Here is a 16386-nt window from a genome sequence, read left to right as displayed (position 1 = left end):
CCCGTTTGGCTCTTTTGCCATCAGAATTGTTGTCTAAAGGCAAAGAAAGATGCCCAACGGATTTACTTTACCAAATTGACCATCCCAGCCTTGCCATAATGGTCCATTTGATTCACCTTTTATTGTTTATTTTATTTTCACTTACTGAATATGGGACAGACTTGACTGGGGGAAAGAAGGGGAGAAAGAAAGAGGGAAAGAGAAACAGCTGAGAAGAGGGACGGGGGAGAAGGGCAAAAACCAAAAACCAACAGAATGAGCAGAAAAAGAAAAAAAAGAAGAAAAAAAGAAAAAAAATGCATATATCAATCACCTGGGTCACCTGCTGAGAAAGAAAAAAGAAAACAAGCAGAAGAGAACAAGAGTAATAGAATAAACAACATCACAATGATATATGGGAATATGACAGTAAATACTAAATGTTAAACATTATTGTGCAGCACATAAGATCAACAGAACACAGTGTGCTTTGAGGTAGGAGCCAAAAAGGGTGTAGTTTGTGGGTGTGATCACCCGTGTGTACACCTGTGAGCATGGACGCGTTTGTTTTTTGTTTTTTAAAAGGTTCCTTCATGTAATGATCTGCTAGAGGGTGTGGGGGGGCCACAGCCCCATCCTCCAGGGCATGAAGCAGGTATGGAGGAGATCAAAACTCCAGACATCCAGAGGCCCCCAGAATACAAGAGACCAAGGAAGACCAACAGAGGGGCAGCCGCGCCACTGTCCCAGAAAGAGCTGAGGAGAGTCCCAGATGAGGGCTCACTCAGAAGCCGCGGAGCAGAAGCCAGGGGGAGTTACAGTGACGCGCCCGTGAGCTCCGCCGGCAGCCAGCCGTGCCTGAGTGACCGAGCCCCAGGCCGAGAGGCCGGGGGCACCCCACCTCCGAAGTGGCCCGAGCAAGCCCCAGGCTCCAGGCCCCGATAAGCGGCCGCCAAGGAGTGAGCCGGTGTGTACCTGGACGCCCATCCCCGGACACAAAGAACCACCAACGCACCGATGTCTGAGGGAGTCCGCCACTGGCAGGGGAAGTGGTGGTAGGGGGAGATAGGCCTCCATACCTTGGAGGGCCTAAGATGTCCCCAGAGAAGTGGCGCCTGACACCCAACCTGACATATAGACACAGACATACAGGCACACACATATACAAACATCCATTCCCACCCTCATGCTCTCATATACACTTACTCCACACTCAACCAACGTGGAGACCGACATAAAGAGACGCTGTACACACGATCACACTCCCCAAGCGTACTCTACAAACCGGGTCTAGGTGCCCCCGCCCCTGGAGGGGGAACTGCACCCAGACCCAGGTGGTGTTACCCTTTTCCCTGCGGTGGGGGGAGGCAGACCGCCCCGACTCCGCAGCAGCAGGGAGGCCCCACACTCCAGACCGCAGTCGGACGGCCAACTCCTCCTCCTAGCCCCCCCGCTCCAGCAGGTCGCAGAGAATGGGGGTGAGAGAAGACTCCGAACCTCCCTCCACCCGCTCATTGTAGTGTTGATGCATGTGTGTTCTAAGGTGCATTTAAAACCCAGGAGGGCATGGAGCTACCTGCCAGAGAGCAGCAGGTAAGCGCATGGTCCCTCCTGCTGGCCCTCAATGTCTACGTGTATTTAACATTGAGAGGTGGGCAACGACGCCAGGGGTGGGGTGTACACCCTGATGGTACTTTGGATTCCGTGTATCGTGCCCACCCCCAAGATCCTATATGTATGTGTAATGAGAGTGTGAGTAATGTGAATGTCTAAATTGTGGGATAAAATTGAGGCAGAGGCAGCCAGAAGGGGACGGGGGGGTGGCCTCCTCTGCACCCTGGTGACATACCCCTACTCCAAGGTCCTGCATGTGTGGGTGGTTGTGGTGGAGCGGGAAGAGGGAGTCAGCTGGAGATGGGGAGGGAAGGAAGGGAGGGGCAAGTGACCCCTCCCTGGGGCCAGCTCCCCCGCTGACCCCAGTAGGCACCCCCATACTCCGCGACCCACCAGGGAAAGGGGGCCCAGGTCCATCCAGACCGGGGCCCAGCGCAGCAGCGCCTCCCGGCCCCACAGAGCCCAGGACAGTCCACCCAATCCCACCACAGAGAAAACTGCACCCACCCCACCATCCACTCTTCTTCCAGACTACATAAGACAATAAACACCCAGGCTGAGATCTTCCTCCACCTCTCCTGTATCTCCCCCTCCTGTAGAGAGAGCCCCTGAGGAGAGGAAAGCTCCTGCAAGATGTGACAATCTTCCCCACCAGTTGAAGAGCCCCCCAGGTGGCTCGATGCACCGGCGGCACCCTGCTCCAGGGCTGGGCCCCCATGCACCCACCCGCCCACAACCCCGGCAACACACCAACCAGGACCCAAGCCCCCGAGGCCCGGCCCGGGCCCCAGCCCAGAGACGGAGCGCCCCCAGAACCTCACGCCCATCCCGGACCCACCCAGGGGCAGCCAGGCTACCAGGTCAGTAACCCACGTCCGTCAGCACAGACCCTCCCCTAGTCCCGCTGCACGCAGCCGCGAGGAAACAGTCACCTGAGAGCCAACAGAGCCCCTAACCGGACATGACCGCTACCCCGGGTTGAGCCCCCCAAGGAAAATGCCTCCGGGGAACCCCCCGACGCCCAGCTAACACTGCTTTTGTTCATCATCTTTGTGTAAAAGAAAGCAAGATATATTATTCATATTTCTTTGCCAGCAATAATTCAAGGCATGCCTTCCAGTGCAGGAGATTTCCTCTCTGCCTTATAAGCTCAACACATCGCCCAAAATATATGAAACTTGCTCTTTCTGCTAGAATAGAAAAGACTGCAGTCCACATCTCTGCTCTGTCTTTAATGTTTAGGTAACACACTTGAGCTGAGCTATGCAAACTATCTCCAACCCCAACTCTGTCTCATTTCTTTAGCCTGCAGGTAATTCTCACCCTGTCTGCTCGGGATGTCTAAGGCCAGAAATATAACCAGGCCTGTCTGGTTATGATGTGGGGCATAAGGAGCAGCTGAGCAGGAAGGTGTTGGGTTACAAAGCAGCTCTATATTAACAGGGGGATAAATGTAGAATAACACATAAATAATATACTGTATGATATCATTAATCTAATTTTAATCCTTGTCTTTAGTAAAGCATGTTTAAGAGCTGCTGGCAACTAGCAGACCTATTCTTTATGAAAATTAGTCATTTATCTTTGTTTATTCCCTCAATTTTAGAAAATAAAAACACCCAAAAAAAGAAGTTCTGTAAGCTTGGCTGATGGAAAAATAAGGGAAGATCTATGACAAGCATGACTAGCTTAAATGTCCACACAAGAAACACAAATAACAGACGTTTATAAATAGCTAGCATAGGCCTAATTAATTAAGAAAAAGTTGCAATACCACAATGCTATGCACGGAGGTTAGCACTGCTCTCACAAAACAAGAAGTTTTAAATGTGGGCTTGAATCCACTGGCTTGCTGGGGTCTTTCTGTGTGTAGTTTTCATGTTCTCCCTGCGTCTGTGTGGGTTCTCTCCAGCTTACTTCTACAATCCAAAGGCATCCAGTTAGTAATTGAAAGGTCCCAAATTACCATTAAGTGTGAATGTGAGTGTAACGTATTTGTGTCTGTGTTAGCCACCCCCTCAATTTGGATAATAGAAGAAAATGGATAGATAGATTTTATACTTGGTGCATGAAGAAATGAGAGTAAAGAGTCCTGGGTCATCTTTCCAGTCACATGTTTATCGTTTTGGACAATGACAGCATTTCTCACTATCTGAACTTTTTTAATACCCCCCAAAAGATTGGAAAAATAATAATTCATTTTAATCTTGTAATAAATATGTGCTAGTTTTTTGTCTATGCTAGCTTTTTATTAAAACACTAGCATTTTGTGCTAGCAACTGATAAAATTCTAACAGCATTTTTGTCCAGCTTTTTGTTAACTTTTCTGAAATGCTAGCTTTTTGTGCTGCTAGGACAAAAAGCTAGCATGTTTTTTTCTAGATTTTTGACCGTTGAAAAGATGGCAAAAAATGCTAGCTTTTGTGTAGGTCTTCGAAAGGAAAAAAAACTAAAGCACCTTTAAAAAGTTTTTTTTTTTTTTTTTTTTTTTGCCTGTCCCATTTGGTTCTTTAGCCGTCAGATTTGTTGTCTGCAGACCAACAAGGATACCCAATGGATTTACTTTGCAAATGGATCATCATGGCCTTGCCGTATTGGTCCATTTGATCGACCTTTGTTGTTATTATTTATTTTATTTTATTTTCAGTTGTTACAAACAGGACAGACATGACTGAGGGATAGGAAAGGGAGAAAGAAAGATGAAGGAAAAGAAAAACAGAAGGGGAGAGGGACAGTGGAAAAAGGGCACTTAAAAAGAGAAAGAAGAAAAAAAAATCTCCTGGATCACCTGTTGAGAGAAAAAGAAGAGAAAACAAGCAAAAAAAACAGAGCAACATACTAAACACAACAGCATCGCATTAATCTAGCTAAGTGTAAACAGCAGTAAATACTAAATATTGAATTTTGTTGTGTAGCAAAAAGGACAGACAGTGCACAATATGCTTGGAGATGGCAGCCAATAGAGGTGTAGTTTATGTCTATGAACAGTGAACACCTGTGTGCACACCTGTGTGGATCAGCGCGCTTGTATTCAAATGGTTTCCAGGTTTCCACATGTAATAGTCTGCTAGAGGATGTAGAGAGCCATAGCCCCGTCCCCCAGGGCATGAAGCAGGCATGGAGGAGATCCAGGCCCCAGACATCCAGAGGCCCCAGAGTGCGAGAGCCCAAGGAGGACCACCGGAGGGGCATCCGTGCCACCCTCCTGGGAAAAGCTGAGGAGAGCCCCAGATGAGGGGTCACCCAGTAGCCACGGAGCAGAAGCCAGAGGGGGCTGCAGTGGCGCCAGCTGCCGGCAGCCAGCTGTGCCAGAGTGAACTGAGCCGCAGGCCGAGAGGCCGGAGGCCCGAGGGCCCCCTTTGCCCCAGAAGAGGTCTGACCGAGCAACAGGCACCAGGCCCCGCCAAGTAGTCACCGGGAGTGAGCCGGTACATACCTGAGCGCCCAGCCCCGGTCACCAAGAACCACCAACGCACCGACCCCTGAGGGCATCAGTTAACGGCAGGGAGTGTGGTGAGGGGAGATAGGCCTTGGAGGGCCTGGGAGTTCCCAGAGAGGTGGAGTGTAAGACCCGACCTGACATATAGACACGGACACAAACATGCATTCCCACCCTCATGCACACATATACAAATACTCAGCACTAACCCAACGTAGGGATAGACATACATGGACACTGTACACACAATCACACTCCCCAAACAAACTCTATACCCCGGGTCCAGGTACCCTCGCCCCTGGAGGGGGAAACGGCACCTAGACCCAGGAGATGTTACCCTTTCCCCCGGGGTGGAGGCAAGCAGACCACCCCAGGCTCCGCAGCAGCAGGGACGGCCAACACCTCCTTCCAGCCCCCCCGCCCCAATGGCCAGCAGAGAACAGGGGTGTGTGAAGACTCCAAACCTCCCTCCTCTCGCTCATGTGTAGTGTTGCTGCGTGTTGTTCTAAGGTGCATTTAAAACACGGGAGAGCATGGTGCTGCTGCCAGAGAGCAGCAGGCGTTAGCACGGCCCCTCCCGAGAACCCTCAATGTCTACATGGATTTAAAATTGAGAGGTGGGCACCGGCGCCAGAGGTGGGGTTGAATACACAGACCATCCACTGGACGCCGTTAACGTGCCCACCCTCAAGGCCCTATATGTATGTGTTATGAGAGTGTGAGTAATGTGGATGTCTAAGTTGTGGAATAAAATTGAGGCACATGTGGCCAGAAGGGGACTTTATCCTTGGTTCTTTGAAGCGTTTTTAAGCTGATACGCGGGGGTTTATCTTTCCAAAGGAAAAGTTTTAAAACGAGATAGAAAAAAAATTGTGAAAAAGAAACAATAGAATGAATATATAATAATATATTTTTGCGCATTAGCTTAGCTTATCATTAGCCTATATCACTAGAATTTTCACTTTCCCCTCAACATTCATACTAAATGCACAGTGAAAGTCAATACACTGACACCTACACAGCAAAATCTCCAGTGTTAAATTAACACTGGAGATTTTGCTGTGTATGTTCAGAGTGAATCCCCTGACCGGCTGGGTGGTATTTCCAGCCTCCCTCTCCAGTTCACAGGCAAAATGTGCCAGTCTGCTGCCTCTGTGTCCAGAATAGATCTGTGCCAAATCATAGACCCCTCCTTAACAGCAGCACTGCAGTCACAGCAGATCCCATGCAACATGTCTCTGCTTCCTCAGCTGCTCTTTCCAAGCTTCTCTGTCATTTTCCTCAACTTGGCTTGTTTCTGCTGAAGTCTGTGGGATAAATGAAAGATTAATTACCAGCTACAAGAGTCAAATGCCTGAACAGGAATGGATGAACATGGTGAAATGTGGGCTGGGGAGGTATGACAAACGCTTTCTGCAACTGTGCAGCTCCTGTTCTTTCAATTACTACCATTACTGCAAGCTAACATCCAGCTGTGACTGCTGCAGCCAAACAACAGGTAATAACCTGGCATAAAATTGCATATTTATTCTGGGCATTTTTTTCCTCTGTTCATGTTAACTGTCACTTTTTATTTATTTATTAATTATCTTTGTAATCATATGAAGGCTACAAATAACCAAAAAATGCTGTTCCAGAAACATCCTGTCATATTCAATTTTCCCACAGAATAAATGTACATATTTTCATCACTTGCTCCACAATCCAAAAACCAACTACGGCCTCGTGCCTTCAGAAAGCCCTGACATGTTATGTTTCTTCCATCTGTCAACAGGGATATTTGGCCAGCATCTAGAGGACACAGTGCAGTACGAGAAGAAGTTTGGCCCCCGCCTTGCACCCCTGCTGGTTGAGCAGTGTGTGGACTTTATCAGAGAGAGGGGTCTGGATGAGGAAGGTCTCTTTCGAATGCCAGGACAGGCCAACCTGGTCAGGGAGCTGCAGGAGGCCTTCGACTGTGGGGACAAGCCCCTGTTTGACAGGTGGGTGAGAGGATGAAATGGGAAAATTCACTTTGCCAAAGACTTTTATGATCATCACTGATTTGAATTCTACTGAATCATCTTTCTTTCTGACTTGCAGTAACACAGACGTCCACACAGTGGCATCCTTGCTGAAGTTGTACCTGCGAGAGCTGCCTGAACCAGTTATCCCCTTCTCCAAATATGAAGACTTTCTAACCTGTGCGCAGCTTTTGGCCAAAGATGAGGAGGAGGTATGTGCTGTTTACCTTTGGTGTGAGGACTTTGAGTGGTACTGTGAGTAGAATAAGGATGATTTGTCTCATATCAGGGAGTCCAGGAGCTTGGAAAGCAAGTTAGCACTCTACCTCTACCGAACTACAACCTCCTCAAGTACATATGCAAGTGAGTGACTTCACCCGTTAGGTTGAGAACTTAGGCTTTTGTAGCCTAATCAGTTTTTTACTCTAGTTTTTCACTATATCTCTCCTTAGATTCCTTGATGAGGTCCAGTCCCACTGTAATGAGAACAAGATGAGTGTCCAGAACCTTGCCACAGTATTTGGACCTAACATCCTTAGACCGAAGATGGAGGACCCAGTCACTATCATGGAAGGTACAGAAAATTAATGACAATCAAATAAGGTTCTGTTTTTCTGTAATTTATTTATTAAAAATGATAGTTTAGAATAAAACTAAAAAAGTTATACCGACACCGGCTGAATGTGATTTGTATTGTCTAGGAACTTCTCTTGTCCAGCACCTGATGACAGTCCTCATCAGGGAACACAACCGTTTGTACTCAGGGAGGGAACAGGAGGGGCCAGCTCTACCCCAAACTGAGATCCCCATCCAAGGGCATCATCTCCAACACCGCAGCCTGGGAGCCTGGATCTCTGAAGAGGACCTTCAGAGTTGCCCCGTCTCCAACCCAGACCAAGATCTGCACAGCAGTGCCTCATCCCTGGACGCCAAGCTGTGCGCAGCCGTCAGTCCCACTCAGACCCCTAACCCAAACCCTGGACCAAAACTTGGGTCTTCATCGGGAAAGGGTGAGACGGTAATCAGTCCGAGTAAACAAGCCAAGACCATGCCTTCCTGGAAATATTCCTTCAAAAGCTCTTCAGCGCCTCGTTCCCAGCCGCAAGCTAAGCAAACCAGCAGCAGTGGCTCCGCAGCAGATACAACCAGTCTGTCTTCTGGTGGTGGAGGAGGTGGAAGCGGGGGCAACTGGCTTATGAACGGTTTGTCCTCCTTGAGGGGACACCGGCGCACATCTTCAGGGGAACGGTCCACCCGTGACCGTGACTCCACCGGCTCGTCCCAGAGGCTGTCCACGTATGACAACGTGACCTCCTCCTCTAGCATGGGGAGCGTTCCAAGTGTATCCAGCACACCGTGGTCCACGTCCTCCTGTGAAATATCTGTCCCGGACTCAGCAAGCGAGCCCCCGGTGCACCAGAACTGTGGAGGTGTGGTGGAAGATGGAGAAAGCCACAGAGAGATTAACAAAGAAAGGGATGGAGGGATGACGACAGACGCGAGCTCCGAGCAGGACAATTGTGAGGCCATGGAGCTGTGCAGCAGCAGCGCAGCCTGCAGTGAAAATGGAAACGTGGCCACGGCAGCCGGGGTGCCGTCCATTATCATGTCCGAAGATGGAGATGGGGAAAAACTAACACTGAGCAGCCTGGTAGAGGGACTGAAAGACGAGCTGAGAAAACAGAAGACTACATATGAGGCCAGGATCCAAAAGTAAGTCTCTGATGCAGGATCTTTCAAACTTATAATAGTAGTGTCGGTCTTTTATATGGTAAATAGAAAGACATTTGAATGAACTTTATGGTTTTGGATGTCAGGCTTTTATTTCATTAGCACAGAACCAATGGAAGTACTTCAATTACAACCTGCTGTGAGCCCTTTAAAGGGCACTTTCGTATTGCTGTTCTTTACAGTTGGGGGAACACGTCAGGAAGACAGTGAATAAAGACTGAATAAATAAATATGAAATACATCCTGAGATGGAAAAAGTTCCCAAAACAAAAGATTGTATATTTACCATAATTCCAATTACCATTTTTTATACTAAACCCAAATGGCATGGTTAAAGCACACCTATGCTCAGTTTGTAACACACCAATTTAAGTGTGTTAACACTTAAAATGTTGTTATCTGTAACACTGAAAATGAACTGGTATTTTCAAAAACCTTTCCCTTTTTGCAACTAAAACCTGTCATGGAAATAAATGGCATGTTTTTTAAGACATAGAGTGTCACGGCGGGGTGCACCGGTGTGAAGAAGAGGTAGACCCAGATGCAGACACAGTGGAGACAGAACTAGGTTTCCAAAAATAAAGCGAGCCTTTATTGTGGCTGATGGCATGACAAAAACATTAGAGAACACTGAAACTGGGAAAACTAAGGAGACTAAGAACACTGTGTAAACTAAAAAGACTATGACACTCTGTGAAAGAACTATGAAAAAACTATGAACACAGAGTAACTAGGCAGGCTATGAAACAGTGAGACAATAACGGAAACTATGAAAAGATGAGGTGAGGATAACAGACGATCTGACACCGACTGAGCAGAAACACACGGATTAAGTACACATAAGGAATGATCAGGGGAAGCGGAATCACACGGGGAAAACAGCTGACAACAATTAACATAATGACAGGACAGGGGACGCGAAGCTAAATACAATAAACAAAAAACACAAGGATCCTTCAAAATAAAACGAGAAACATAGCGAGACCCAGACATGACTCGAACTTGACAAACAAAGAAAACTTGGACATGACACATGACAGATAAGCACACGAAGACTTAACACAAAAAACTTCACACAGGGATGAGACAAATGGGGAGCTTGATAATAATAATCAAAGTGTTTTTATTGAGTTTTCAGAAAGCATATCATTCATACAGAAAAGCTCGAACTCAAGTCCTACCGCACAGTGTAAGACAAAACTATACCCAGACAGAGGAAGAAAAGAAAAGGGGAAAAAAAAAAGGGGGGGGGGGGGGGGGAGTTGCCAGTTATGGAGTGGAAGGAAACTCATCTTCAAAATAGGAAATGAAAGGCTGCCAGACCTTAAAGAATTTCTTGGTGTTGCCCTGTATAGTAAATCTGAGATGTTCTAATTTGAGGTGTGCCATCACCTCCTCCACCCAGCGTTTATGGGATGGCGGTGTTGCCTTTATCCAGTTAAGTAGAATCAATCTCCTAGCCAGCAATGAGGCGAATGCTATTGCCTTCCTCTGAGAGGCTGTTAGTTGAGTTTCCCTCGGTGCCACACCAAAGATGGCTGTCAGAGGCATTGGTTCCATATCCTTATTAGAAATGAATGAGAATGTTCTAAAGATGTTAGCCCAAAAGTCTTTCAGCCTGGAACAAGACCAGAACATGTGGCATAAGTTGGCTGGTACCTGTTTACATCTGGGGCAGGTCGGATTGGCCCCCTGGTACATTCTTGCCAGTTTCTCCCTTGACAAATGCAGTCTGTGCAACACCTTGAACTGTATCAATCCGTGTCTCACACATATAGAAGCAGAGTGTACTAGATCTACAGCCCCCCCCCCCCCAGTCAACCTCTGAAATGTCCAGCCCCAATTCTTCCTCCCATTTCCGTCTTACATTGTCCAGGGAGGGGGAAGCCACATTCTGAATATGTGTATATAGCGTGGAGATTGTCCCCTTAGTAGTCGGATCTGTGTCCATCAACTCGTCTGTCCATCCGCTTTGTGGAAGCTCGAGGGAGGGGCTGAATGACTTTTTCACAAAGTCCCGAACCTGGAAATATCTAAAGTAATTAGTCTTGGAGGAAATTCCATAGTCCTTTTCCAGTTGAGCAGCAGACATAAAAGTACCATTTTTAAAAAGATGTTTGACACATTCCACCCCAGCTCTATGCCATTCCCTAAAGGCTGTTCCCCCGAGGGCTGGGGGAAACAAGTGATTTCCATAGATGGGAGCAGACAGGAGGGCGGTTCTGTTTTTAAAATGTGATCTGAATTGAGTCCAAATTTTCAGAGAATGAGATACCACCGGGTTGTTTGTGTAAAGATGTTTGCTCAAGGGTAGAGGAGCGCAGACCAGGGAGCGCAGGGACACTGGACTAGAGACATACCTTTCCATATGAACCCATATTGGGGTTTCATCCTCATCCAACTCTTTGACCCAAAATAACAACTTATGTATATTAGCAGCAAAATAGTAGTGCATATAGTTCGGCAGAGCCAGACCTCCCTCTTCTTTCTGTCTCTCAAGAAACTCCCGTCTTATCCTGGGGATAGTTTTTTTCCAAATAAAGGCAGACGTACATTTGTTCAATTCCTTAAAAAATGATTTAGGAATGAAAATCGGTATCGTCTGAAATAAATAGAGGAGCCGCGGCAGTATAATCATTTTAACAGAATTTACCTTCCCTGCTAATGATAAGGGGAGCGACGCCCACCTTTCCATATCTAATTTCGCTTTGTCCAGTGCAACTTTAAAGTTATAGTCCAGTAAATCTTTATACTTACTAGTTACATTAACACCTAAATATGCGAATCTATCCTTATGTATTGCAAAGGGATAGGCCCGGAAAGAAAGTTTCCTCGCCTGTTTATTAATGGGGAAAAGAACACTTTTGTCTAAATTAATTTTATAGCCCGACACCCTCCCAAAATCTTTGATAATACCAAGGGCCACCGGGATACTAGTGGCAGGGTTTGACAGAAAAAGGAGGAGATCGTCAGCATATAAGGACAGCCTATGGTTTTGTGTCCCCCTTTGTATCCCTACCAATTCAGCAGCCTGTCTCAGCATCATCGCAAGGGGTTCAATTGCCACATCAAAGAGCAGGGGTGACAAAGGGCACCCCTGTCTTGTTCCCCGGAATAGAGAGAAGGGTTCAGATATGATATTATTCGTTCTCACCATAGCCTGGGGGCTCGAATAAATTATTTTAATCCATGAGCAAAATGTTGGACCAAAGCCGAATCTTTCGAGGGCCGTAAATAGATAGTAATACTCTATTCGATCAAAGGCTTTGTGGGCATCTAAGGATATCACAATCTCTGGCATAATGTTATCTTCAGCAGTATATACTACATTGAACAGACGGCGGAGATTGCTGGAGAGTTGTCTACCTGCAACAAACCCTGTCTGATCAGGATGTATTATCTTACTTATGACAAGCTCAATTCTAGCTGCCAGTACCTTGGTCAGTATTTTATAATCACATCCAAGTAAACTTACTGGGCGATATGACTCACATTTAAGTGGGTCCTTATTCTTCTTAAAAATGGGGAGCTTGATAAATCATGAATTAAAACTGTAACCTAGGCATGACAGAATGTAACTAGATAAACTGAAATGAAACTAGACTGAAAAAAATAACAAAACTCAGAATACTGGGTCACATGACCCAGGACCATGACACAGAGGTGCTTTAAGCAACAAACAAAATGTTAAATCATTGGGCTGGAAGCAGCATATTTATATACCTGTGCCCATGCGTCATTATTAGCGTGTCCAAATTCATGGGCTGCATCCTCCTGAGGACCCGGCCTTCGCGGTCTACGTGGGCCGGGTCCTCAGGTTGGGTAAGCCGGAAGTAAACGACTGTGAAATTGGACGGTCTAGCCTTCTGATTAGCGTTACCGCTGTCTCGGTGGAGTTTAATAAACTTGGCCGTCTGCTCCTTGCTATCTAAAATATAACAGGACACTGGCGTAAATCTCACACTTCTGTTTAATCCGTTTTCTGTTTGACGTTTATTCAGCTGTTTGAAAACCAAGGAGGAACCCACCCGGAGGATTAATAAAGTTTTATTTTATCTAATCTAATAACTTTACAACAAATAAAACACTGAAAAAAGCCAAACAATAACATTTTAGGTTGTCTAAGTGACTTATATATTACGTTTAACCTGAGTAGCGAAAGCCCGCGGTGATCTGAAAATGATGTGCCGGGAGTTGTGCCATTCTCTGCGGCTCTAGTGACCCTAGATAGCCAGCTCTTGGCTAGCTATCGAGCTGGTGGATAACAGACGTCTCCGAAAACATTGAAGCACTTTTGGAAATATGTGATATCTTGATAAACCGAGCAGATATTTGAAGTTTACACACCCACATTCTTGTCTGAAAATATGTTAAAAGTTTATTTTGTGACCCAGAAAGATTAATAAGAGTAATTTTAAAACTTAGTAGCGGCCGCCATTGCCGGAAACTGGAGTTTGGCTGGGCCGCGCTATGAATTCTGGGATATGGTGGGCCACGAAGGACACACCCGACCCATCCTTCAAATTTGGGGAAAAGGAGGACGCATTTGTCGGCTGCATTCGGAGGAGTCTACGAATTTGGACAGCCTTCGGCGCGTCGCTGTGATGTAATCGGTCTACAAATGCGTCCTCAGGAGGATGCAGCCCATGAATTTGGACACATTGTTTGGTCTATAATTTTAGTCTGTTGTTAGGTGGTTGCATGGCAACATGATGACATCATAATATATTATATATAATTAAAGCTGGATATAAAGGAAATTTTACCGTTGCAAAATTAAAGTTATACAACGCTCTTATAAGGCATTAGAGGTGCATAAATGCTGCAAATGGGTCATTATAGCCCTTGGTAGGTGTTGGCTAGGCAACGTGATGATGTTATTATCTGCTATAGATAAGAACTATAAGCTATACCTGTGTGCCAGTTTTGGTAGCTCAGCTCCAGATAGTGTTGGAAATGTTTGCAGAAAACTGATAGAGATTATATTATGCAAGTAAGACATATATATATGTAGAGAGAGAGATAGCTAACAGCGGTTCTTGCAGGGCAGATTTGTTTTATTTCCTCCAATGCCAAGAATATCACATTAGTATTAATCTGGGCACACGGGTCAGACAAAAAGTTGGGAAGGTAGGAAGTTGTTTGAAATGTGCTTTACTGGGTGGTTCAGCCAAACAGAAAAAAGGCAAATGTCCGTGACCTTTTCTGTGTGTATTGTGCTTCCACACAGATTGGAAGAGTCTAGTGCTGCTCTGTGTGCCCAGATGGAGCGTTTGGAACAGGAGATGGAGCAGGAGAGGAAGAAGCAGCGCATGCTGGAGATAAAACTCAGAAACTCTGAGCGGGCACGGGAGGATGCGGAGAATCGCAACCGCCTCTTGGAAAAGGAAATGGAGGATTTTTTTGCCACGCTGGGCGATCTGGCCCTTGGTGCAAGGACTAGTGACCTTTGATACACGGCCTCTCATCTGTCTTGGGGTGGGGGTGGGGCATTTTGTGGTATGAGTCCTAACTCAAAATAAGACTGAAAATAGAAAATAAAGAAAACCTACTTGTGCACATGCGTAGAGATCAGATAGAAAATTCTGAAGGAAATAAACTTTGACTGTTTTCTTTCTGAGGATCATCTCTACTAAACAGCAAGTGGTCTTGATTTTGTTACGCATGCTTCAAACTCATTTTACAAAGATGGCCCTCCTGTGATTACTGCAGAGGTTTGTCTTACAAATTGAGTTCAGGTGCCTGGATATAAATGGTGGAACATAATGTAACAATTTATGAAGTGGATAGCACTGACTTCTTTAACCACTACTTTAAAAGGACAATAACTGAATGGATTTTGTGTTAAAAGTGTGCAACTTAAGACAGTGGACTGCTGTCTATCTGTATGGGATCTTAAAGCAATAGCTTCACATTTTGGGAAATACACTTATTTGCTGTCTTGCAGAGTTAGATGAGAAGTGTGAAACCAATCTCATGCCTGTATGTCAAAGAAGGTGCTAAAGCTAATAGCCATTGAGCCTAGCTTAGGGGCACAAACACGAGGCTCTAGAACCATTGGTAAAGAGCCATTTTTTAAGAAGTTTTTTTTTTTAAGCTATTAGGCTATTGATTATAAAATGCAAAAGCCTACTGGGCTTATGAACACAGCTTCATAGTGATTGTTTCAAAGTAGGTGTAAACATGTTAATAGGTAGCTAAGACATAAATAGCTAATACCTTAGAGATATTTTCTTACACTTCACAGTTATTCTGCTTTGTTGATGATTTTAAAAAAGGGAAAGTAATTAGTTTTTGTTAGATCAAAATATCATTTTAGTAATAAAAACTTAAAACCAACAAAGAATCATTAATAGACAAAAGCTGTTATGCATGGTATGGTAAAAGACTTTAATTTACACCTGTTAGTAATAAGTCATTATACACCTAACAGGTGGTGTTTCCTACGGAGCCCCGCAGGGGACATGGGAGAAAAAAAAATTAAGACGGACTTTTGCGAGATCTCGCAAAACTAACTCGGGATCTCGCAAAAGTTTTGCGAGATCTCGCAAAACAAACTCGGGATCTCGCAAAACTTTTAGCCGCATTCTTCGGACGCCGAGGTCGAGGCACGATGTGCCGGGAAAGCGGTGTTCCTCCCGGCTGAAGTAGGTCTCGACCTCCTGTTAGCTTCGAGCTAACGGGAAGAATGCGGCTAAAACTTTTGCGAGATCTAGCAAAAGTTTTGCGAGATCCCGAGTTTGTTTTGTGAGATCTTGCAAAAGTTTTGCGAGATCCCGAGTTTGTTTTGCGAGATCTCGCAAAACTTTTGCGAGATCCCGAGATAGTTTTGCGAGATCTCGCAAAAGTCAGTCTTAATTTTTTTTTCTCCCATGTCCCCTGCGGGGCTCCGTAGTTTCCTTCATCATACACCTCAAAAAGCATTTTGGCCCCATACATAGATTTTTTGGTCAGAAATTGCTAGAAATGGCTCGTTTGATAAAGGTAGCTAACCAATTAGCCTAGCGTAACACAAGTTAAAATGGTGGCCTAGTACTGTTTATATATAAAAACTTCACTGACACTTGCAAAGCTAATTGATTAACATATATAATTTCATTTTCTGGGCACTTAAAAACTGAAATATTAAGAAAATATTAGGTTGTGGTTTTCATGCTAACCCGAGGTAGCTATGTCTAGCGTTAGTATGCATGATGATATTGGACTTTTTAGCTAAAACTTGGCAAGAAAGCAAATACACTTCCCAAAATGTCAAACAGTGTCTTATACTGCAGGGTCAGTTTAGGCTGTAGAGGAAGCTAGCAAACGCTTTTCTGTTTCAGAATTTGAAAATGTTAGTTTCTAAAAAAGAACTGTAACTTTTACAAATTGACCCTTTTTAAATATCATTTTAATCTTTTAAACACCAGACACTGAAATTATACTAGGTTAGTGCTGGCCAAAATCCCATTCATGTACTGTATATCTTCAAATCTGGGCAAATGAAAGTTTTTGAGTAGCTTATAACTTCTAATTACGAGTATTTTGTACTATTTGGGTAAACTGACTCCTTAACTACAGTGGTAGCTTTAGGAGGTTCAATTTGTATATTGCAACACAAAGGCAGGTTTAAGAAAACTA

The 16386-nt window shown here is 45.2% G+C and overlaps 1 protein-coding gene across 1 annotated transcript in view; it reads left to right on the top strand.

The window, feature by feature from the left end:
- arhgap22b (Rho GTPase activating protein 22b) overlaps positions 1-14219 on the top strand; it is a 45641-nt gene extending 31422 nt beyond the window's left edge. Inside the window, exons 5-10 of the mRNA XM_085360461.1 lie at positions 6807-7014; positions 7115-7247; positions 7325-7398; positions 7488-7609; positions 7737-8748; positions 13997-14219. Of these exons, the coding sequence (XP_085216587.1) occupies positions 6807-7014; positions 7115-7247; positions 7325-7398; positions 7488-7609; positions 7737-8748; positions 13997-14219 (1772 nt within the window). The remainder of the gene's footprint in view (positions 1-6806; positions 7015-7114; positions 7248-7324; positions 7399-7487; positions 7610-7736; positions 8749-13996) is intronic.
- Positions 14220-16386: the final 2167 nt, after the last annotated feature.

This window comes from Diplotaxodon limnothrissa, linkage group LG8, assembly GCF_057381915.1.
Source record: "Diplotaxodon limnothrissa isolate DT_005_m linkage group LG8, D_limnothrissa_male_GT1.1, whole genome shotgun sequence".
Lineage (NCBI taxonomy): Eukaryota > Metazoa > Chordata > Actinopteri > Cichliformes > Cichlidae > Diplotaxodon > Diplotaxodon limnothrissa.
This window is presented reverse-complemented; position numbering and strand designations above follow the sequence as displayed.